The sequence below is a fragment of the Sphaerodactylus townsendi genome, linkage group LG03, assembly GCF_021028975.2.
Source record: "Sphaerodactylus townsendi isolate TG3544 linkage group LG03, MPM_Stown_v2.3, whole genome shotgun sequence".
Lineage (NCBI taxonomy): Eukaryota > Metazoa > Chordata > Lepidosauria > Squamata > Sphaerodactylidae > Sphaerodactylus > Sphaerodactylus townsendi.
In genome coordinates, this window is record NC_059427.1 from 88,109,935 (window position 1) to 88,134,380 (window position 24,446).

Here is a 24,446-nt window from a genome sequence, read left to right on the forward strand (position 1 = left end):
TCCAATGAGCTAAAGCCAGACTCCTAGACAGAATCCTCTATCTGGAACCACTGCTGAAGAACTCCACCAATGAAAGGAAGTAGCAAAATAACACAAAAACTAGAGATCAAAATGGTGGCAGCAATTCTGAAGCACAGCAAAGAATTTTTCCTCTTACTTTTTTGGTTTTGCTAATAATACCAAATTGAATATAATTGCTTCACTTTCATCTAGTTGCACACTGTTACCCAGTTTTTCTTCAAAATAAATATTAGGGAGCAAGCTTTTACTGCAAAAACAGAATGTAATTCTCCCCTCAGTGTTAAATACAAATCTGGAAGCATACCCATTACTGAAGTCAAACTGCCTTGGGAAAAAGAAAAAAAAACCAACATCAACATGAATAAAAGCATATTAAACCCAGACCCTAAAGTTCAAATTGTGCAGATTTATTGGGATTAAATTTGGTCATGTGGCTAAGTGGCTTGCTCACAGAAAGAAACAAAGTTTGGAGGCCTAATTCTAAGATTAATCAAGATAATAAAACATTTGGATGAGGGCCGTAAGAATTGATGGTTAAATCCCTAACTCTACCATGAACCAACTGAGTGGCTTTGAGAAGGTCTACTCTGGGGTAGGCAACACTTGTGGGCCAGGTGCCAACCCCTTCCTTCACAATGCCTATCTATGAAGATGCAGGTGTGTTAACAAACAGCAGGTAGGAGGCACGAGGGCTGTGCTCAGCCAGATAGGCTGGGAGGAAGCGAAGCCCTGACATCACTGTAAATGCTTGCAGGGCTTGCCCTGGATCCATCTGGCAGAAGCAGAGGTTCAAGCGGTGATGACTGGAATAAACTGAGGACGTTGCTTTCTCCCATGCAACTGTCCCCAGTGGTATATGCCAGCGTTTCAGGGGTTCACCTTGACTTCTTGGGCCAGAACCAGCACTGTGTGCTGAGCAAAATAATCTGGCAAGCTGCTGCTTGACAGCACCTCATTTAGATCTTTACACATGTTCACTATACAAGCACCGCCTACATGCATTCATGTGCTGAGCCATTCTTACAACTGCATGTGCACTCATTCATCCATACCCTGGATTTTTCAAGGTACTGGTCCCTGGGTAAACAATTGGAATGCATTCAGACATCCATGCAAACACTTGCACAGGAATACCCGAGAAATGCTTGTGGCAATTCAGGTATTGAGCAATTAGGTATCTTTTGAAAATGTCCATCAACAGAGACAAATGGCCACTTGGTAATGCAGGGAATGTCAAGCCATCAGTGCAAGTACAGAAAGGATTGAAACAAAATTCATTATAGTGGGAAAACTCAAATAGATCACAAAGACTTCTTGTCTAGAGGTGAAATGACCTACTGAGAGACCTGGGATGGGGCTCCCAACTTTTCTCTTTCTAAAAATCAGGTGCATGGGGAGTGGGGCTGATTCCAATTAGGATTGCGGCACATGTATGTGTGTGGAGTGTGTTTAAGCCATCTCTTATGCTGTTATCCTAATAGGAAATGGCCCCAAGGAATTATTATTTGCTCCATGAGGCGAAGTACTGGTCCTGACTAAAAAGTAGCAAAATAAAGTAGCAAAAGAACACTGATGTCAGCTTTGTGAAGTTCATTAAGGGCCTGTTGATGCACTGTTATTATATTTCAAGATGTGCATCCCATCAGTCCCATGTGAAAGGACAACATTTTCAAAACCCTTCCTCTAGAAGACCATTAATGAAACACTGTACACAGCTCTCATTCCTAGGTTCACTGAGAATCCATCCCATTTTCACTTAGTTGAATGTGACCCCAACACCACCTTAGTAATGCACCCATAAGGTGCATATCCTATGTATATGTTTGGTGAGGTCCCTCAAAACGTGGAATGCCAGTCATCTCCTACCACCTTTCCCCTAACCAAAAGAAGAAGGGTCTGTTTTTCCATCAGTTCATTGGATGAAGCCATTTGGGGAGGGATACTAGTGTGTCCCCATTAACTGTATGTTGCTCTCAAAACAATACCACCATTTGCATTCTTACCCGTCTCCCTAAAATCTGATTGATAGCTGCACTTTCTTTCAAGGTGCATTCAGCAATAACCTTTGCCCGCATTTCTTTCATATACAACATAAAAGCATTCAGAGGCTTCTTAATTGTTGGCTTCTTGGCTTCCTTCTCTCTCTTTGGTTCTGGTTGCGATTTCCTTGCCAGAAACAGAGGGGGGGGGGGGGGGAAAAAGAAGAATGACTTGCTTCTGTACGACATTAACTGATAGTCAGAAATACAACTTGCTGTGAAAAGACTGAAATCCAAAATACATTTACAGTTAAAAATATTTAAAAAATGAAATGAGAAGAACATCATTGCCTGCAGCTGTCGCTTCCAGCAGTGAGCTACTGCTGGATTAAATGGCCACATCCAGTACAGACAGATCTTATGTTTTTTATCATTGTTCTATTAAATATCAAGCCAAGTGTCTCCAAATTCACTATTCCAATTTACAAAACTGTAGATGGAAGACCGATTTTGGGAGGGGGAAGTAGCAGGCATGAAAAGTGTTAAAGGTCCTCTTCCCACCCATCACTTCTTTCCTGAAAGTTGTACTCTCCTGGGATGACCCTGCACAGGAGGAGCAACAGCTGATTTTGGAAAACAGCTATACCTTTATCCCAAGACATGATCACTTACATGTTTCGGTCATAATGATCAGTTTCTTGTTTCCCAGGGGGGGATGTGATGCCTGGGTGTGGGATTCCTGTGGCATGCATTCCAGGGCTGAGCACCAATGGATGTGTTAGCCTGCAACATAAAATAAGGATATGACTGCTTGGACTTTTAGGTCTTAAGCTTATACTGAAGGTGGACTGGCTCTTAAAAGTTCAAAGCACAGGAAAGCAGACCTTGGTGTTTAAACAGGAACAGGAAAAGCTGGGTGCTAGATGACTATTCCAAAAATACAAACAGTGAGACTGTGATGAACGGGGCTCGAGAGGTTTATGGAACTGAGCTACTTGGAAACAGAGACCCCTGGTTATGTTCCACTGAATCAGCCCATTTTGGAACTGGGTTATTCTATCAAATCAGGGGCAGCATGAACTCTGTCTTGCTCAATAACCTGTTCTTCAAACAACAGCTGTTTGACCACTAGGTGTCACCCTGAGTTGTTTTTCCATAAAATTGCAACCAAGCAGCAATCACTATTACGGATATACTACACATCTATTCATATTATCTTAGATCAACCTAATATTTTGGAAGCAAAGCATTCTTTCTGAACTAACATCATCTAGGAGAATCCTGGTGTAACTCCAGATGAAATTTATGGCAATGTTGAGTCAGCCTAAGCCAAGCCTGACTCAGGATTTTCTTCCTAACAAGTGTTGTCGTTAAATAAGGGCTACAAGACTTAATTTGGTGTGTGATTAAGCCTCAAGAGCTGTAGTTAACAATTTCTCTGCCTACACATCAGTTTTCAGCTCCAATGAAAACAGAAAGGGCGGCTGGATGGATATTCTGTGTTTGCTTTCTCACATAAAGCCCTTCAAAACTGCCTTACGTCCACTGGCCTTGCTGAGCAACTGGTGAATCATAATGAGCAACACTGTGGGGATTTGCAGCCAAACATATTTCAGATTAAGATTCATACACAGAAGGTCTGCACCACACTCTGTGTGATCTAGCACCTTTATGAACTGCATGTCAGATGTTCAGATCTCTCTTGTTGACACTGTATTGTTAATGCTGTAAAACAAACAGAGCAGCCTTCCCCAGCACTCTCTCTCCCTCTTAAGTAATTCAGAGCACAATGGGATCTTTGAGGGCACATCCACCACTGACAAGGTGATCACAGATTAGATCCTGAAGATTAATAAGGGATGCACCCTTGGATTGGAAGAGCATTTTCAGTATGGACACATGATGCCGTTGGTTTACCCAGCTTTGTGACCAGCAAGACAGCACAATTGCCCCTGAGAGACAACCTGTCATTAGCTCTGCTGGCATAAAAAGAAATGATGCCTTGATTCCAATCTAATGGTATGGATTGAAGCTTGATCGCTATCTGCTAAGGCGTACTTTCTTTTCTGCAGAACTGCCTTGTTCTCCTCAGTAAGCGGGAATAACAGCATGGGAAAGGTTGAAACTGTTAAGTTACCAAGGAGGCCTGTAAACTTGTTTATCTGAAATATTACGATGCTTAGACAGGAATAAATGCTTCCAGCAGGCAGAAAACTAAGGCAATCACGGTGATGCTTCAGTAATAAAGTGCTTTCTTTCTATTCATTACCAAGGGAAAATCCCAGAACATCTTCAATCAACAGACTCTCTAAAAATACTCTGACCAGGACGACACACAGCTGAGGCCTACACTGGCAAGGCCACCAAATGGCACTTGCACATAAGCTCCCTGTAGGTTAAAGTTCATCCCAGTTGGACCTTCTCAGGTGAAACAGGAAGTTGGTGGAAGTTCCTTTTGCAATTTGCAACTTTTGCAATTTACAACCAACCTTTGCACTGGTGGAATAAGTGCATGCTAATTGACTCAGATTCAATTGTGTGAACCAGGAACCAAAGAGAATTATGCTTTCTTCTGCAAAAGCAGGCTTAAGAATCTAATTATGCATGAAGACAGTAATCCAGAAGTGACACGTAGAAATGAATACTATAGATACTGGATTTATTTTGTGGTCCTACAACAATCTTCAGCAGTAAATTGTCATATACTTCCATGGAACTGAAGCCAGTTGCTTGATGCCAACTGGTGAATATCCACTGGGTACCATCAAGGAGTTAATTTTCAACTAACAGAACATTGTTGGGCATCCTTTTCATATCTGAATATCACTGGGCATATTGAAAGAAGATGACAACAATACAGTGGGTAAGGACCAGAATCTGTTTATCTGGACATGAACCTGCCTTATGTAGTGTCAACATCTACGTAGCTCAATAGTGTTCACTTTAACTGACAGCAGCTGCTCAGGGTCTCAGGAAGATAAAAGTCTTCCCCAACACCAGCTACCTGACACTTTTTGTCCTATATATTGTTACAGCCCTTGAAAATAGTTCTCAGTCCCAGTTAAGACTGTGAGTCAGGCAGTGATCTACCACTGCTGGTTATATTCACCATATTAAGGGGGTTGTAATGGTGGAGGGTATATTATGCTAGAGACTGACAATAGTGTGATTGGATCTGTGATCAAACATGAGCCAAAATGGGATCACTTTTAAAGAGGTTTTTTAAAGGTTTTGAATTATTTTAAAAATCCTAGGACAATTGCCATGTGTATCCATCAAGGAAGATGAAACTTCTGACCAAATCTCTAAAAATTATTGCCTGCCTGGAGCTATGAGAAAACTAGAGACATCTGAACATTTGAGAGTGCTGCAGGAGCGCTCAGATGAAGATTGATTCTGCAGCATCTTGATAAGTATTTTATCTCCCCGCTACTATTAGTTGACCAAAGCCAAAAGTGTAGGGTTTTATCCTTTCAGAGATCAATGTTTGTAGTGGGGTTTTTTTTACTTGAGATATTGTCAGTCTAGAACAGCAGAATGCCTTCCCTGTTGCTGCCACTTGAAAGCTTGACTCTCTCTCTCTCTCACTGGTTGCTGCAAGCTTGCATGACATGAATGCCAAAAGAAGCAGAAGGGGTAGTCCTGGCTAAGGCAGCTCATACTTACCTAGAGAAAGTAGCCCCAGCAGAGAGCGCCGACGTATAGGACTGTCTAAATCCACATGACGGGAGAGGGTAAACAGGCTGGCTCTGCCTGTGATCAGGAAGAAAGAGTCCATAAAGCATCTACAACTTGGTGTCTTTTCCTGCAAGTACCTTTTTCCACTTGGACTCAAAATTGGCAAAGGTTTGAATTTTTGACAACAGAGACACTCCCTTTATACATTGGCTTCTATCTCAACACAGGATGATGTATTTTAATTGCAGATACATCTACACTGGTCTGAAATGTCATCTGAAGCTCCACTAATCCCACTGACAGTGCCATCCTATGCAGAGTTGCTCCAGTGTATAAACATTTATTTATATACATTGGGAGTAGGATATCATTCAGGATCCCTTTCAAGGACAAGTATGTGAAGGAGGACAAGGAGACTGTCCAGAAGCAAAAAGGAATTCTTTGCCCAGTCTCCATTGCAGATGATGCAAAATGATACCCAGATCGGAGTCATTTTTGGTGGCAATAGCATCTGAAGAGCTACGTCAGACAATGATGTTTTAGAGTTAACTGGAAAACTACAAAATAAGTAAGTCACTGGGACTAAATGTTCTTCACCTGAGAGTTCTTTTAAGACCTCATTTGGCTGTTGATCTTTGAAAAATATATGAAAGCTACTGAGATCAGCCTCCTTACCAGAAAAGGGGAAGATAGCTTGTATAACAACAGTTTTTTTTTAAAAAAGGTTAGGTAAAGCATATAAATTACAAGCCCTTTCAACCACTATCTGAATTTGTCATATGGGTAGAAACCATTGTTAAAGCTACAAGTCATAAACCTATCAATGAATAAGTCTTGCTGAGGAGGAATTAGCATGGCTTAAAAAGCTGCCTCATCAATCTTCAGGAAGTCCTCATCACTGTCAATAAACCTGTAAACAGGGATAATTTTGTAAAAAACCCCAAACCATTTGGCTTCCATAAAGCTTTTGACCAAGTCTCTTGCCAAAGGTTCCTCAGTAAAATTAGCAATTGGTCTGATGGATCTATGGATGCACTGGTAACTGGTTAAACACCAGAGGACTGGATCCAAGCCCACTCTGCTGGCATAATGGCACTTCCATTGGTTTAGGAAAAGAGGGTGATTCCTGCCTTTGCAGACCTCCACTTTGCCTCCTTCTCATGCTGCTAGTAAGAGTTTATAGACCTCACAACAGCAGAAATTCAGGAGGTTCAGTGGACTGAAGCAGGATGGAGGAGGTGAAGTAGTTCTGCTCCCCAGTTTCATTCCACTGATGGTCAGAAGGAATAAAATGACAAATTTCACAACACAGAGGTGTTCTCCTAGGAGTCATCATCAAGATTAATACTATTTCATAAATTATCTGGGGACCATGGGAAGGGATGAGGCAGCCACGTTTGTGGACATCAGCAAATAATTCAGGATGGCAAAACCACCAGTTGACTGTGAAGAACTCCAAATTGGAACAATTACTAGAATTGCAAAACATATATATTTAAATATGTGTAAAATCCTAAAGTGCACATATGACTCTGTGGAAAGGGATCTTTGTTTATGACTGATAACACAATAACAGCCCAATCCAGAGCTGTTATGTGGGTGGGGACAGTGCTACTCCATTCACTCCAAAGGGCTTTCCCATAGTACAGGATGCCCCAAAAGTAAATAAAAGAGAAACTCTCCTTCAAAACCTGGATAGGGGACAGCAGAGATTTGACGTGAAAATCACAGCTTATGTCCGAGCCCTGCTCTGCCAGTGGGGCTAAATTGACAGTGGAAGCTAAGGTCTGCTTCATCACCGGGAATGCTCCTGACATGCCCCCGCCACACTGACCCAGCTTGGAGTGGCTGGGAAGCACCAATGGAGAGTTGGGCACTGTGGCTGGGCATCCCAGAGCTCTGCAGCAGCTGGGTGCCAGAAGATTTGCCCCTCTGCTGGGATAAGTGCCCCCAAAAGGGCATTTCCATCAGTGTAAGCCTGCACCGCATCCAGAGGGGAATTCAGCCCCCTGCTCTGGATTGGGCTGTAAAACTGTTAACTACATAACTGAAAATAAAATGCCAGTAGTATAATGCATTAGTAACGTGGCCACATTTGGATTAATTACTGTATTCAGTAGGTCATTCCATTTTAAAAAAGGGAAAAATTAATTGATAAGAGAGTGATGAAGGCAATGGGGGGAAATCTAGAAAATTCTGGACCCCCACATATTTCCGTCCCATTTTGCCAATGGAAAAAAATTGAAATTTTAAGTAGTGGAAAAACTACTACAAATTATTCTCCCTTTTGCAAATAGGAAAGTGTTTTTGAGACAAAGTTTACTAGCTCAAAACAAATATCTTGACAAATTTTATGTAAGTCATTTGATAATAGGAGGAGCGATGGCTCAGTCATGGAGCATTTGCTTGGCATGCAAAAGGTCCCAGGTTTAAGGCCTGGCATCTCTATAGCTTAAAGGATGAAGTAGTAGGTGATGTGAAAGACCTCTACTAGAGACCCTGGAGAGCCACTGTCAGTCTGAGTAGGCAATACTGGTTTTGATGGACCAGTGGTCCAATTCAGCATAAGGAAACTTTGTGTGTACATAATTCCAGATGTGAAATCCTGGGTTTTTTTAATTACTGTTCCCCAGTTTCTCTGTATATGGAGGTCCCATGATCCTCAGCATAATCCTTTCAGTGGTCAATGGGAACACCTCCTTCCTTTATTACCCACAAAAAACTTACCAGCATCCAACCCTATAAATACTAATATGGTTTGGAGTCACCTAATTAAATTAATCAGAAATACATTTAGAGGAAAGGAAGTAGTTCTTTATTCAATAAACATTAATTTATAGAATTTACTATCACATGATGTGATGACCACTAACTCAGAAAGCTTTTATAAAGTGGACAAATGGATGGTTTCAGTGGCTAATTTCAGCCACTGTGGATGATTTCAGAACTCTAAAGTGCAGAAGGCCTATATTTCCAAACCCCAGACACTCAGGACAAACAGGTAAAGGCTCTAGACTGAGTCAGCCAACCTTCAGGTGGGGCCCGGGTCTCCCATAATTACAACGGATCTTCAGACTATACAGTTCATTTCCTTTGGCAAAAATTGTTGCTTTGGAGGGTGGAGTCAATAGCATTATGCCTCGTTGAGGTCCCTCCCTAAGCTCCAACCCAAAATTTCAAGGAATTCCCCAACCCAGAGTGAGCTGAATATCATAAGTGTGAACATCATATCCTGCTTGAAACTTTCTAAGAGGAATCTGGCTGGCTGCTGTGAAAAATGAGATGCTGGAGCAAATGAATTTTTATGCGATCCAGCATGTATTCTTAGTCATAGGTCTTTACAGTCACAAAGAGTACATTAAAATAAAAAATTACAGTCACGAACAATGCCTCACCATGCATATAATTAAATACAATAAGATCCAAATATCATGTATGTCATCTACAGTTTGGCTTTGAGATCATGGGCTGCTACAAGTTTCTTCCTAATAATAGCTTTTTTTTAAAAAGCAGCAGCCTTAATGGTGAGTATAGGGAAAATGTTGGCCAATAGGTAAAGGTAAATTCTGACAAGATTTGGGTGAGAAGTTTGCAACGAATAGTGTCATAAAGAGAACAGCGCAGAATACAGTGGACTAGATCTTCCAGCTGGCCAAGACCACAAAGGCATAATAATTGATCCCTCGGGAGTTTCAGAAATCTGCCACAGATACTCAACAGGGAAAGATTGAAAATGGAGGTTGGTATATGCCTTAGAATGGCATTAGAGAGATCCATTAGTTATTTAGAGTATATTTTGTTTTTCTCGATTTTAGAATACTAGACTGAACATTTGGACTGAGTAGCTCTTTTGACACCTCAAATGAGATCTATTTTAAACAACTGGTGATAAATTTTACTAGGTTCTCAGAGCTTAACTATCTCAATTGATGGCAAAGAGTATAAAGTAGAAGTTAATAAATCAGAAAATTTGTTGCTGTAAGGAACAGACAAACACCAGGAACTTGAAGACAGTTGTCCTTCTTAAAATACCAGTAACAGTATTTGACCAGATGGTAAGTGGAACTTTCAAGTTTCATATAATAGATTAGCAACCTAAGATGGACCCTTGTAAAAATGCAATGAGGCATACCTCCAGCCAAGGATGTAGGTAAGGGGTTTTTCCCAGGTTCAACCCCCCCCCCCCCATTACATGTCTGAAGCTCTGCCCTAGTTTGTGGTTTTTTTGTATTTTTTAGTGTTTTTCGGTTTTTAACCTTCAGGGGGCACAGCTTTTAGGCCGCTAGAAGCACCAAAATTTCAGGGATTTTTTAGGAGACTCTCCTGATGATACCACCCAGGTCTGGTGAGGTTTTGTTCAGGGGGCCCAAAGTTATGGACTCCCAAAGGGGGTGCCCCCATCCCCCATTGTTTCCAATGGGAACTAATAGAAGATGGGGGCTACACCTTTGAGGGTCCATAACTTTGGACCCCCTGAACCAAACTTCACCAAACCTGGGTGGGATCATCAGGAGAGTCTCCTAAAGATACCCTGAAAGTTTGGCGCTGCTAGCCTAACAATTGAATCCCTGAAGCAGGCACCCCCCAAATTTCCCCAGATTCTCCTTTTAAATCTACCCCTTTCGGCATGGATTTAAAGGGAGAATCTGAGGTCCCCAGTTTAAACACTGAAAGTGATGCTGTTTTAGGGTGGGGGATAATCCACCCCAAAACAGCATCACTTTCAATGTTGTTTTAACTGGGGACCCCAGATTGTTCCTTTAAGGTGGATTTAAAAGGAGAATCTGGGCTCCCAATTTAAACACCATTGAAAGTGATGCTGTTTGGGGGTGTATTCCAGCATCACAGCAGCCACCCATTGGGGGGGGGATTCAGATTTTGCACCGGGCTCCATTTTCCCTAGCTACTCCTCTGCCCGGAGGAGAGGGTAAAAGGGACTGCTGTCTGCCGAGGTGTTTTGCCATTGCCTGCTTCCACGCCAAGAACCTGGGAGTCTCCTATCCAAATACCAGCCAGGGATGACACTGCTTAGCTTCTGAGATCTGATGAGAGCAGGCTAGCCTAGACCGTCCAGTTCAGAATTATTGTAAAGGTATTTGGAATGATATATTCAGGGGTCTGCAACCTGTGGCTCTCGAGATGTTCATGGACCAAAAATCCCATCAGCCCCTGCCAGCAAGGCCAATTGGCTTTGAACATCTGGAGAGCCGCAGGTTGCAGACCCATGATATATGTAGAGCCCTTGGAATTCCCTAAAGCTATTATCATTGAGCTTTTTGTTGTCTGTTTAAAAACCTGCAATATAGACCACCTCTCCGTCTTGGAGAACCGGAAAGTACATAAATGTTTCAAGAACCAGACAACTGCTACAGCAGATCAGGAAACCTAAACAGGCTTTGAAGTTTAAGGTTTGGAGCCTTGGAAGTGAGAAAACATTTAGCATTAAAGTGACATTCACTACTCCACAGGCCAAGATACTCAAATAAAGGATCACAGTCAAGGTTTTCACTACAATGAATCTGACATGCAAATTAATTCAATTGCAAAATCAATTCTTGATTGTTGAACTTTCAGCGTGAAAGGTTTCTTTCTTTTCTTTCCTAAATCACCCCAGGATGGTAAAATGGCCTTTGTTAATATTTTTTAAAAGCGATCATCCAACACTGTCTCAGGAAGAAAAATCACAATGAAACTGACACCACCTAAATCGTTGCCTAGTTCAGCAGGCCTGTTGTGCAAATCACACATTTTACAAGGCTTTTTAGGCAAGGTGTGTTGCTAGGCTTCAGTTATAAAGCTCACCGAACTGGACTGTAAGTCATTTTTACATGATGTTCCTGTCTGCCATACTAGCTAATTAAAGGGAGACTTGTTAAAGTGCCTCTTCTCCAAAATACTTGGCAGGTACAAAAGCCATTCTTTGCTGAACTCTTGCAAGGCAGCTTGCTAAGGAAAAGCTGCTTCCTGTATTAAGACTGTTTTGTGTTTGAAGTCAGCCTCATTCCAAAACACTGAACCTTAAGAGCCACTTGCATACCACAGAGCTTGTTTTGGCAGATGGAGGCTCTGAAGCCTTCCTTCTCCTCCACAACTCGTTTCAACACTGTTCAAGCTGCCAAAAGCTTTGCAAAGCATGAGATGGCAAAAAAAATTCTTCGAATTAATTGTTTGAGAACACCAGTTACACATGCTTCTGGACAACCCCAACTGCAACTGGAGTGATGAGGTAAACCATTTATGCTGAGAAACATTTGGATTGCAAACACAGGCAGAGAGAGTAAAAACCCTCTCAGAACAATGGGGGACAAATGTTTCCCTAAATGTTTATGCCCTACAGAGTTTACTGGGGCATTAACCAAGAATATTTTTTCTTAGGACTGTATACAAAATCTGCAGTTCAAAGGGGCACTTATACCTGTTCTTCATGGGCACTTCACATGATGCACAAATGTGTATTTTGTAAGAACCTCTAAATAACACATATGTCTTCACAGCTAATTGGGGCTCTCCAGTATAAGCACATACAGCGAAAATATTCTACATGTACTACCATCACCTATTATCATCTATATATGGGCTTCCTGCACTTCGCTACAGGTCATAATATTTTGTGTAGGAATTCCATAACACTGTGGAATTGCAGCTCAATCAAGACTTCCTGGGGCATGTTTAGGGATGTAGTTGGTTTACACTTTACTTGTGGCTTGCTGTGGAAATTCAACTACAACCTGCCAATTAAAATTACTGTGTGGAGTGTGAAACATCCCGATGCTGGTGAGGATATATATTTTTTCGAATAAATGTTGGACACATCATGCAATCATTGTAATATATTGTCGAAGGCTTTCACGGCCAGATTCAATTTCTTTCCCTTCCTCTCCCCACAACAGACACTTCATGAAGTAGGTGGGACTGAGAGAGTTCCAAAGAACTGTGACTGCTCAAGGTCACCCAGCAGGCATTTTGTATAGCAGTGGAGAAACAAATTCAGTTCACCAGATAAGAATCTGCCACTCATGTGCAGGAGTGGGGAATCAAACCTGGTTCTCCAGATTAGAGTCCACCATTCTTAACCACTATACCATGCTGACTTTATTAATACTTTTTTTTTTTGCATTCATAAGGTATCCCCCAAGCAGAGACCTCTATTTTTCCCATGGGTGCGGAATTGGCCATCTACCCAGGGGCCAGCCAGCCAGCCAGCCAGGTACTTTGGTTAGTGGCACATCTGACCATAAATCCCTCTTGAAGGCTGTTACATTAGTCCAATACATCTGTGTCCATAGGATTCATGTACCTCCACCAAGCTGAACCATTTGGATCATGCCATTTGGATGCCAATCCAAAATTCTATAAAATGTTTTCTAAATGTGTGCATTTTATACAGGCTTGCATTTGTATTCTCAGTATCAGTTCCTAGCCTTGCTTAAAATGAATGGAACCAAAGAAATCATGGAGAAATAGCCTACATTAGCTATGGATAAGATATAGCTAAAATGCCTTTCTTCTGGGATAGTGCTTAATTTTTATGATCTACTAAGTATTTGCCTCACTGCTGTGGTTGAAGTTGACAAGAAGGCACAGTGGAAGCCAAAAGGCCAAAGCAGCTGTTAATCACCCATCAAACCCAAAGCACTTGAGAACAAGAACCTATTCCCTTGGAAAAAAAAAGGTTATGATCCTTTCCCCCCTTTTTGGCAGGAGGTTTGCACTTGACTCATTCCTTCTCCTTCTCCAATTCCTTCCTTTTCAGGCACAGTTCCTTCAGGCACCTCTACAGACACCTCTTTCTTTGTATCTTGCATTAAGTCATCACTCAAAGATGCAGAAAATTCAGGACAGACATAATAAAACAGATTCATTTCGGAACAACTATTCATAAAAAAATCTAAAGCTGCAGTCTTTACACACTTCTCTGTGTATAAATGTTTAGAACATATCAAAGAGAGCTTTCACACATGCTTAAATGAGCTTTCAGGATCCTCTGCAAGTGAATTTTCCCCTTTCATGTAGTGCAATCCAGTTGCAAAGTGCATGATTCAGCTTATGTGAAACCAAAAAAAATTGTCCTGGGATATGTTTCATTGCATCTGTCTGCAGTAAGGACTCTGCAGAGGCAGCAGACAAATTCCAAACACAAATAAATCACTTAATATGTCTATGCCACAGTTTTGTCAACACAAATCCTTAATGTCAAATTTGCCCCTGCCATTAGTACACTGTGTAGGGTTATTATTCTTGGAGGTTAAATATATTGTTTTAAGACAGGCTTGGACACTGCCTCCTATATGGCAGCTCACTAGGCAGTTGAAAACATCCTGTCTTTCTCCCTGCTTCAGAATATAAAAACTGAGAGGACATCAAGCATCTGTAAAGCCACACAATATATGCCCGGTGGGCTGCAACTGGCTTAGTGGGCCGTAAGTTGTGCAGACCAGTTTTAAGACCAGTAACAATACATATACATTGCTACAGGTCAGGAAGAAAATACACACTAGAAAATCTTGAATACACACTATCACTGAATTGAATAAATCACTCTAGAGAAACTGGTAAGTTATTTTCTGTTGCTATGATCATGTACCAGTCATATTCTGATGAAGATGCATTCAGTCAATGAGTGGAGGTGTCTTGTGCACAGGGTGTCTCTCTTCAATATTCACATGGTAATACAGTCTTGTAAAACTACCCAATACAGTAAGATCATAAGTTAAATTGTAAGATCACAAGAGACTACAAAAATTCTAAGAGAATAAGCATTTTTCCAGGACACTATAGCCTTGGATTCAACTACATGAGACTGATTTCACAAGACTATTTCATCACAGAAATCCAGAGGACAAGCAGTTTTCTGGTGACTCTTCCACCTTATGACAGTGTGAATCAACTCAAAGAATCTACATAGGCTGTAATCTCACATTATAAGTCATAGAATTCTTCAACCATCAAATCACTATGTGATGGGGGTTATTAAGAAATTAAATAGGGGTCAAAAAGTTGAATGTATCAAGTAACCAGAAAGGATAAGAAGAACAGGTAGTGAATCTATGAAGGAGGTTAAACATTTAATAAATCCACTAAAATATGCATATGAAAGATAGCACATTAACAAAACCTCCTCAACCAGTTAACAGCAGACTAAATAATTTTACCATCAAATGTGTTTTGGCAAGAAGTTGCTGAAGTTTTTTTCCCCCAGAATAACAGATGTATAATCATGTAAAATGACTATATAAACATATGTATCCTGCTGATCAGGTAACACAATTGGAATACTTTTTGTGAAAGGTTTACTGCAGAAGTATTTACAGTGAGAAAGTTGTACAGTTGATCAGATTTCAAGGAATTTAGTATAAACTGGGTGGACTTATTTTGAAAATTCTGATTCATGGGAAGATCTCAATTCTGGATTCACAGAAGTGTTTTAGTTGGGTTGAGTTTTCTTTCCCCTTCTTTTTTCTTGTATAGTTGAATGTATTTCAACAGTCTCGCTCTTCGTTTCTCTAGTCTACAAACTCAATTCCATCCAAGAAATGGGTAAAATGCCAGTAACCTCCTTCGAAAGGGTAGAAAAATGTAATTGCATCTCTAGATTTGTTCCTTTACACATATAACAAGATGACATTGGAATAATTATTACTCTGCGATAAGATAGGAAATGAGTATTTTAGGACTAGAATTTCATAATAGCCATGCTGTTGCTCTAGATGAGCAGAATCTAAATCTTGTGACGAATCATGTTCTTCTTCACCAATAGCATTTCAGAGTAGCAGCACAGAGCTGACATAGGGCCAAAGGAGATGGAAGTTCACCTCAGAGATGCATCTCCATTTTGTAGAAAAATTCCCATCAAGTAACTTCTTTTAACAGCACTGTAGGGGCCAGCTTTTAGTTCAGACCAACTGGGCCCTTGCCTTCCCGTTGTGCTGTTTTTCCAACCTGAAATGGCATTGTGGGCATTATTTGCCAACATTCCATTCTCAGAGCCACTTCAGGTTTTTAAAAGTGTATGGGAGAGAGGGGGAGGATGGAGCACCCCTATTTCCATACACTTCCCAGGAACTCATTCTACAAAATAGAGGTGTGACCCCAGAGCAAACTTGGGGATGCAGTCTTGTCCACTTTTCTGGATTCTGTATCAAGTTCCAGTGCAGCAGTCACTGATCCAAATTAGGTGGAGAAACAACATTAACAACATAAAGATAGCATTGCAATTTTAAGAAAAAAATACTGGAATGTGTATATGCACAATTTCAGATAGTGCAGGGAGGAGAGTGGTGATCAGTTAACACAATTCGGTCATCACCAGTTTCCTCAAGACAGGCCTTGAATACTTACCACCTCATTGAAGGTGTTATTGGTCCAACCCCACCAGGAGGGAAGGAATAAAAACCAGGGATGTCTGATGTTTGAGCAGGATGGTGAACACCTGACAAAGAATCAAAATATTTGGGTATTTTAAAACTTTTAAGAATATTTTTAAAACTTTCGAGCTGCCTTAAGAACAGACAGAATGGATAGTCAGATATTTTCAAAAAGACATGTGTTAGCACTCAATGATCAGAATCACTTTACATGCTTAGCCTCCTATTTACAGAACATATAATCTCAGCCTTTCTTGTGTAGTTCTTTTTCTTCAAAGAAAATTGCAAGAAGTCAGTTAAGAAAGTGAGAGGGATAACAAAATCCAGATTGAGAATTGGGAACTCCTTGGTTCAAATCACAAACTAGGGTCGTCTCTGCATGGTCCAAATATCCTGGGTTGAGCAAGGGAAATATCCCAGTTTGGTCAAGAAGTTTGCATGGTCCACAGTCCTAAAGTGGGTTTGCCCCATGATATTTCCCTCATCCCGGGATTTTCAAAAATCACCAATTTGGCAATTCTTTTCAAAAATCCATAGTCAAACCTGCTACTGTGCAAACATCACAGGAGAAGAACCAGTTTATTTTTCCAACCCAGCAGCCTGATCTCCCCACCCTGCCACCCACCCCTGATCTCCACACCTAATGTCAGGTCAGTTTTCAACCCTGCTGAGCCACCAACCGCTGCAGCCTGCCCTTCCCGAAAAGTTCCCCCAAGCATGTTTTCTGCTCATGGTATCGACCAGGTGCCATTTCGCCTGGGTTAATCAGGCATGGAGTCCCAAAATGTCCCTATTTTCTTTTCTGTCCATATACTGGTTGCTTGGAGTGCATAGCTAGGGAAATGTGCACTTTGGGACAAATGTTAGTGGGCATATCATGGGGGGGGGGGATTCTCGTTTTCCCCAAAAATATGAAAACGTGAGTAGAAATGGGATGTGTAAAGTAGGTGTAAAGGCATGCACCAGCAATTCAAAAGGCAGGGTGGAGACATTCACTCAAGCTGCCACCACAAAACAACAGCCAACCAGAACGCGGGACGCTGGGGATGTTTGCGAATGTGTAGATATGCATGCAGTGTAAATACAGAAGACTCGGGATTGCGCAAAACAAACTGGAGTATTTCCTCCCGGTCTTCACTCGATTCCTTCACAGAAACAGGCAGCCACGCGAGGGGAGAAACCAGGATAAAATAGACCTGGACTGTAAGATACCAATTGCAACCAGGTATAATTGTGCCTTGCAGAAACAGCCTAGATGACCTTCAATAAGACTTGAATTTTCCCTGCATCTCACCCCTCCCTCAATACAGGCCTATCCTATCTGGATTAGAAGGAAAATGTAAGTGGACATGCTTTGAACATGGTATATAATTACTAAGTATTCAGGTACAAAAATGACATCGAAGGCAGATGATTGTCATGGGGTTAAAAGCAGAATCTGGATAGTATTGGTCTCACTGGACATACAATATATGACAGGAATTTAATCTACAAATGTACATAAGTGCCATCAAGTCACGGCTGACTTATGGTGATCCCAGCAAAGTACTTTCAAGGGAAGTTAGAAGCAGAGGTGGTTTGCCATTGCGTTCATCTGCAGAGTTCCTTAGTGGTCTCCCATCCAAGTACGAACCTTACTTAGCTTCTGAGATCTGATGAGATCAGGTCACTCCACCCTGCCTTCTCTCCAGCTTTATCTGCCTATTAACTTTTTACCTTCAAGAAACTCAAGGTGACATATTTCTTTCCTCCATTTTACCCTCATAACAAAATAAGTCGAGAAAGATTATCTCTAACTAGTTTGTCCTTTTATGTTCCATTAGCATAAATGATTTGTTTTGTTCTTGTATAATTCTTCGTTTTTCTTTAGGATCTTAGCTTTGATGCACTTTACTGAGTGTAGGTAGAACTTGGAGTCTGACACACACATGCATGCTGTGCCAGATTTAGATGAAGAGAGGCCTAGGCTATTTCACTTGAGAGGCATCTCCCAATCTTCCACCCACACAATGGGAGAGTGTTTTAAACAAAATTGAGTAAAGCCAAGGATGATGACAGGTGTTTAAAATTCTGCAATTCACAATTCCTCCTCTAAAGGATATAATATGTTATTGTTAAACACTGTAATGATAGGGAAAAAATACATAAATGTTAAAATTAACACTGTGAAAAACATTTACCATAACCAAACTTTGTAAACATTTTGTGGGATAAGCAGGAATTTGTCAAAAATATTACACACCTTGGCCAGAGGCCCCCTAGATTTTGAGGCCCTAGGCTTCAGCTGGCAAAGTCTACAGTTAAATCCAGCACTGTGGATATGCCACTTGAATCCTCACCCTCTTTACATGTGAACAGCCTCCGCTAGAGAATTTGAGGTGATAAGGAAGTTCTGCCTGGGGTACATGATCTGTGATGCTGGTTTCTCACAGGCAAACTGTCATCATATGAATAACTTCTTTCTTTGGGTGGAAACAGATGACTGCTAATACTGTAGAGCTATGTGGTAGCTGAAACCAGGTTGTTTCTCCAAGAAGATACCCGGGACTATGCTTGGGACCTTCTGCAGGCAAGTCACATGCTCTATTGCTGAGCAGTAGAAAGTCAATCATTTATAGAAAGTCAATCATCAGTATGTTTGATGCAAAAGCATCTTTGATATTTATTTTACTTCAGATGTATCCTCACTTTTCTTCCCAATAAGGGCCCACAGTGACTGACGTCATTCTCTTCTACTTGGTTTTATCTTCACAACAAGTCTCTGAGGTAGGATAGGCTGAGTATGTGGCTATGTGACTGGCCCAAGATAACCCAGCAAGCTTCCATGGCAAAGTGGGCATTCAAACCCGTGTTTCCCAGATTCCAGTTTGAAACTCTAACCACTATAACATGTTGGGTTCATGCAGATTTCATTGCTGCTGCAAAGCCACAGGAATTTTCAGTGGCAATAAGGTGTCCATACAGAAGCTTTCTCATAGTGACATGGCTATTACCATTTTTAAAGTCCGAAAAGTCCCTCCAGTGTGTGTGGGGAAAATGAGCACAACAGGAATTGAGGCAAAGAAAACAGTGCCAATGTGCGGCTTCCATCTGCATGGCATCCAAAGGTACTATGACCATGAGCTGTGAGCATTCCAAATAAATTATATCAAAGCAGATTTGGGAAAGATCATAATATAGTAGGGAAAACAGATGGAAATGACAAATCATCAACATCATACAGATGCTCCTGAAAAAAGGGCTTCAGTAAAAAAGCCAAGGCAGAGCAAAATATCTGTGTGGACACAGCCCTTCTTAAAAGAGGCACTCTGTAGTGGTCCACCTATTGCACAAAAATCCAAAGCAGCATGGAGTGTAGTAGCATTCTCATTTTGAGGGGCTGATTCCTGTGGGAAGGTTTCAGATTTTTGATACACTCTGCATGGCTTTCAGTTCTCATATGATAAGGTGCACAGAATTTTTACGCAATGATTGCTATTCGCCTCCAGAATTCTCATATAATGATTTTACTCTCCAATTGGATGGAGCAAGGGGGAAAAATGTCCAGTCTTAATGCATTGCTAGTCAGCGACTCTGAATTAAGAAGCCTTCCCTCTCTTAAACAAAAAGCCTTGACATTAAAAATTCAACAGATATATTTTGGGACATGTCCAGTCAACAAAACATTCCACAGCTATAGACCCTTAAAAGAGAATCATATTGGATTACTGTCAATGGTATTGGCTACAATTTTAACTTCAATGACTGGTTGAAGGAAAGGAGCCCTCAGGGCAAGTCCATTCACAGAAACATTCACAGACCTTCAAATGGTAATGAAACTGTTTTCCATGCATAATTTCAAGGACAGTTGGATATAAGGTGCACAGTGCTATATTCCCAAAAGAGCTAAGCAGGATTTGAAACATCCTCATTCACTGCTTCCTGTCAGACTTGGATATTTGCCCTTAGTTGAATTTCTTGTAGGTTATAACTTGCTAATGTTTTTCTTCTTTTCAGTATAATTTACTTTGAAGGGTTGGTGGGTAATCTGGCAACTAAGAGTCTACACGTTGAAGAAAGTTTTTGATTTGTAGAGAGCAGGAAAATGAAAATCTTCCAAAGCTAGAGGGGGAAAAAGTCTAAGAATTTGCATTGGTATAAATTAGCCAAGATAATATTCAGTTTCAGCATATTAGCTACATTTGTCAACCGCTCCAATGTTTGGCAGCGTACTTTGCCACACAAGAGTTTGGAGGGAGTGGGGGGAAAGAATCAGTAACTGATAATTACTGATTTTCAATGACTGATAATTAAATTACAGAAAATGTAGGCATTCCAGACAAGCCAAGGAGAACCAATGTGTGCAGAACACTTTTTATGCATCTCAAGTTGTGTTTACACAGTAATGCAAAATGAAAGTTGATGTAAAACAGCCAGGAAGGTCAAGAAGTTTGTGGCCTTCTCTCATATCTGAATGCAAGTAGACAATCAGAGATGCCCATTGCCCACATCAGATCTGGCTGGCAGGATGTTCTAGAAGTGCGTCGGCATCTTTGCATCATTGTTACACCTGATGTGGTTGTTTGGGCTCTTGAGCTAAGAAATGGACCTGATAGTAGTCTGCAGTGACAAAAGAAGTAGTCCCAATCTTGCAGCACATTCCTGATTTCAGTGCCCTACAAACACTGCATGGAACTAAACAGCAGATACTTCTGGCCCAGACCATGTCTAACTGGACAGATCAGGAAGCCATTCAGGTAGTGTTACAATTACCAAAGATAAAGTTTCCAGTTGGTAAGGTGGTTTTACAACCATGAGTACAAATGTGAATGGAACCACACCATTGCTCAATTCACAACTGGCAACTTGCTAGTAATGCAATAAATGTGGATTTAGAGGCATTGTGCTCATACTGTGGAAATCACATAAGCACTTACTGTGTGCATAACTCACCCCAGATATGCTTGGTTGACCACCACCACATCAATCTGTGTAAATTGACCCTTGTACTCAAGAGGGAATGTATGTACTAGAGTACCACTTTTATTTTTAAGGCGGGAGGATTTGGAAGGGGGTAATTTGAAGTGGCGAAGAATTCAGAGCTGAAGTGCTTAACCCTTTCCCTGTGTGCAGTTTCTCTAGTGCAAATCAACTCCTGTTCCAACTCACTTTTCCATCAGTGGGGTCAAATAATATTGATCTTTGTAAACGTGCATTTTGAGCCCTGCAAGGGGAAAAACAGCTAGGAACCATCTGGAGAGAAGAAACATCCACCAGGGAAAGAACTAAGTACTCTTCCACCACTCCTCTATCCACAATGGCCTCCCCTGAAGGTTCTCCAATAATAAAATAAACTAAAACCTGCAAAATTACTGGGGTCATGTACATAGAACATGACATCAAACTATCAAGGAAGCATGCTTGATGTAATATGCAAAATGGATAGGATCCACTGAATGGGTGAATGTTTGAGGGACTGATGCTGAAGTCTATGGAGATATGGATAAATTCTAATGTACTTAAAAGCCCAACACATTTTTTCCCATACATATATTTTTCTAAAATTACCCTTAGTCCCCAAGCAACACAAAAGGGGTAGAGAGAATTTTGGTTACCTTGTTTCTGGTTGATGTCAGCTGGCAAGTGTGGCGAATGGGAGCCATGGCTGAAATGTTCATTGCTGTATGGGATGAGTGGGGTGAGTGGATGGACACCATGGGACGGCTGTACTACGGGAACCTTGTTGGACTGAAAAATATAAATTAGGGGGAGAGAAGCTTGAACAATGTTGAGCTTTAATAATCCAGGGGAAAAAAACAGACATCCTAAAGCGATTCTCACAATAGTTAAGCAAGCTCAAGAATGGCTGGCCAGGTCAGAGACATCTTCACAGATCACCCAAGGAAGAGTGAATCCAACAGTATAAATACATGAAAGTAAACACTTCAGGCTATGTGTAAGTAGCAGTACCGACTCTGTCTAGCTCTGCCTTTGTTAGTGAGATCGCTAGAATGATAATGAATTACAGTAAATTTATCAAGGGAATGATTCACAAATACATGCACTTTGCCAAAGTCTTTCAGGTGCTTCCAGTGCCTAGATTGTGTTTATGATACAATTATCTCATGCGAAATGCTCATTCAGTTAACACATCAACTTTTCAGCAGCATATTACTATAAGAATGTTAAGGTGATATAGGCATGTGTGTGTAAAGTGCTGTCATGTCATAGCCAATTTATAGAGACCCTGTATGGTTTTCAATGTAACAGACATTCAGTGGTGGTTTGCAATTGTTTGCCTTCCTCTGCACAGAAACCTGAAATTCCTTGGTTGTCTCTCATCTAAACCCAACCCAGCTTAGGTGCCAAGATCTGATGTGATCGGGCTAGCCTGCAGACCAAATATTCCCTGGACTACAGATTGTTACATGCTTTCCTTTTCTATGTGAATAACTTGTTCCTGAATTCCTTACAAGGCACTGCTATACTTTTTAAATGCCTGCCACACTGTGGACAAGCCCAGTCTCATAGGACCTTCCATGGAGTGGATTTTCTCCCAGTTTGGGTGCTAACTCATAGATCCACACGATCAGCTCAACTTATATGGCTGCAGGACTTCAACTATTCATCAGTGCTATGAAATAAACCCATGCAAATGTAGCTTTGATAGAACAACTATGATATGTGGAATCACTGTGCAAATGGAAAACTGCCAAAATTCCTGGCTCCAAGGTGTATATTAGCATTGTAATATGGCCTAACAGCAAATAAGAGTCATTATTATTATTATTTCTAACTGGAACTCGCTGATTAGAAATATGATAAGAAGTATTCAATTTGCAACTGAATTAGAAATGATAAAATCATTTGAGACTAGCAGCAAGGATTCCTGGGAAAACAGGAATATTAGGGTGTGTACTGTGTACTGTGGCTCAGAGGTTGTGAGGCTGATAGGTCCAGTGCAAAAGAATGAACTTCAGTTGTAGAATAGGGTCCATCAATGGTTCATGAAGCAATTTCATTTTACAAAATGATCTGCATAGGACAAACGGCATTAGAGAAATGCAACTTTCAGCTTAGCTAAAAGGCCCGAGGGTAGAGTGCCAAAGAAGAATAACATGCAATTTCTGGGTCCCTCCTACTCACTAAAGGATAAAGAAAACAGTACAGCCACCAAAACGGGAAGGCTTATGACAACCCTTCTGAGGTTATTTTTGCCAAACAGATCATTGGAAGACTAGCTAGAAAACAGTTGATGGTTCACCAACATAACAAAACTTGTAAATGGTTGTAGTGTTTTTAGAGAAGTTCACACATAAGCCTCCTTGACTGCCTCAAGAATTCCTACCTTTTCATACTTGCCCACAATTGCCTTTAAATTGACACTTACTTCCCCATAGCTGAAAAAATCAAGTTTTGTCACTCAAATACGAAGCCACTCTTACAGATCAGGAACAACAAGTGTTGTCTACACAGAAGTCTTATTCAGTGTTAAATCCAGAATTTAAAGGCTGCTTCAAACATAATACTAATCCTACTTACATGTCTCTTGTCATGTGTGACAGTCTCATAGAATGCATTTTGCTTAGTGTACACATCCCAGGAAGCACAAACTAGTCACTGCTTCAGGGAATGTAGCTACATGCTACATGGGATAGTGTTAGCAAGGGTATATCAAACTAAAATAGTGCCTGGAGCTCACCTTGGGTGCCATGATCCCTCAGCTGCACCCTGCTCCCCACCTAAAGAGCAAAGAGCTACTATCTGGGCGGTGGCTGGACCAAGTGGGAGGCTAGGTGGGGAAGAGGATGCAGGCAGGTCAGGAATGCTGACTGGTCCCAGAAGGACACCCATCCCTGTCTTGTTTTGACCCCCCCCCCGGAGCCGCTGCCTCCCTCCTGGCAACACATTTTGAGCTTGGGCCCCCATGACTCATTGCCCCTGGCATTGCCATCAAATCCCTGGCAACTACACCAAGAAAGCCCAGGCAGGCAGGCAGGCAGGCAGGCAGGCAGGCAGGCAGGCAGGCAGGCGGGTATTATGCCTGGCCCTGCTTGTTTGTGCTCTTTCCCTCACAGAGACACACAGACATGCAGGGTGCGCAGCTTGTCTCAGGGTTGGGTGGCAGCATGCATGCCTTCCCACACAGCCCTCACGACATGGACATGGTTCGCCTTAAACCCCCAATCTGGGCTAATCCTCTTGAGAGTGTGCAGTTCTTACAGCTGTGGATGGGATGGAGAGAGTGCTGATACTGCTCTATGCCCACACCTGGCCCTGCTTGCTTCTGAGGGGGAGGGCTGGCACGGGCTATGGAGAGCAAGTGGGTGAGCGGCAAGTGAACAAACAAGCAGGTGGCAGCAGTGGTGGGCAGAGTAGAGGCTGGTGAGTGGGAGCACAGGAAGAGTCAGTAGGCAGGCAGTGC

General features: G+C 41.5%; 1 protein-coding gene across 8 annotated transcripts in view; it reads right to left on the reverse strand.

The window, feature by feature from the left end:
* The window catches only part of TCF7 (transcription factor 7), a 142,003-nt gene that overhangs the window by 23,917 nt on the left and 93,640 nt on the right, over positions 1-24,446 (reverse strand). For 6 of the 8 annotated variants that reach the window (XM_048491239.1, XM_048491237.1, XM_048491245.1 and 3 more), the window contains exons 4-8: positions 21,637-21,769; positions 16,017-16,107; positions 5,667-5,753; positions 2,673-2,783; positions 2,025-2,187 (exon numbers count right to left, since the gene is read on the reverse strand). In XM_048491239.1, the coding sequence (XP_048347196.1) occupies positions 2,025-2,187; positions 2,673-2,783; positions 5,667-5,753; positions 16,017-16,107; positions 21,637-21,769 (585 nt within the window). The remainder of the gene's footprint in view (positions 1-2,024; positions 2,188-2,672; positions 2,784-5,666; positions 5,754-16,016; positions 16,108-21,636; positions 21,770-24,446) is intronic. The other 2 variants (XM_048491240.1, XM_048491238.1) reach the window with 1 other exon arrangement.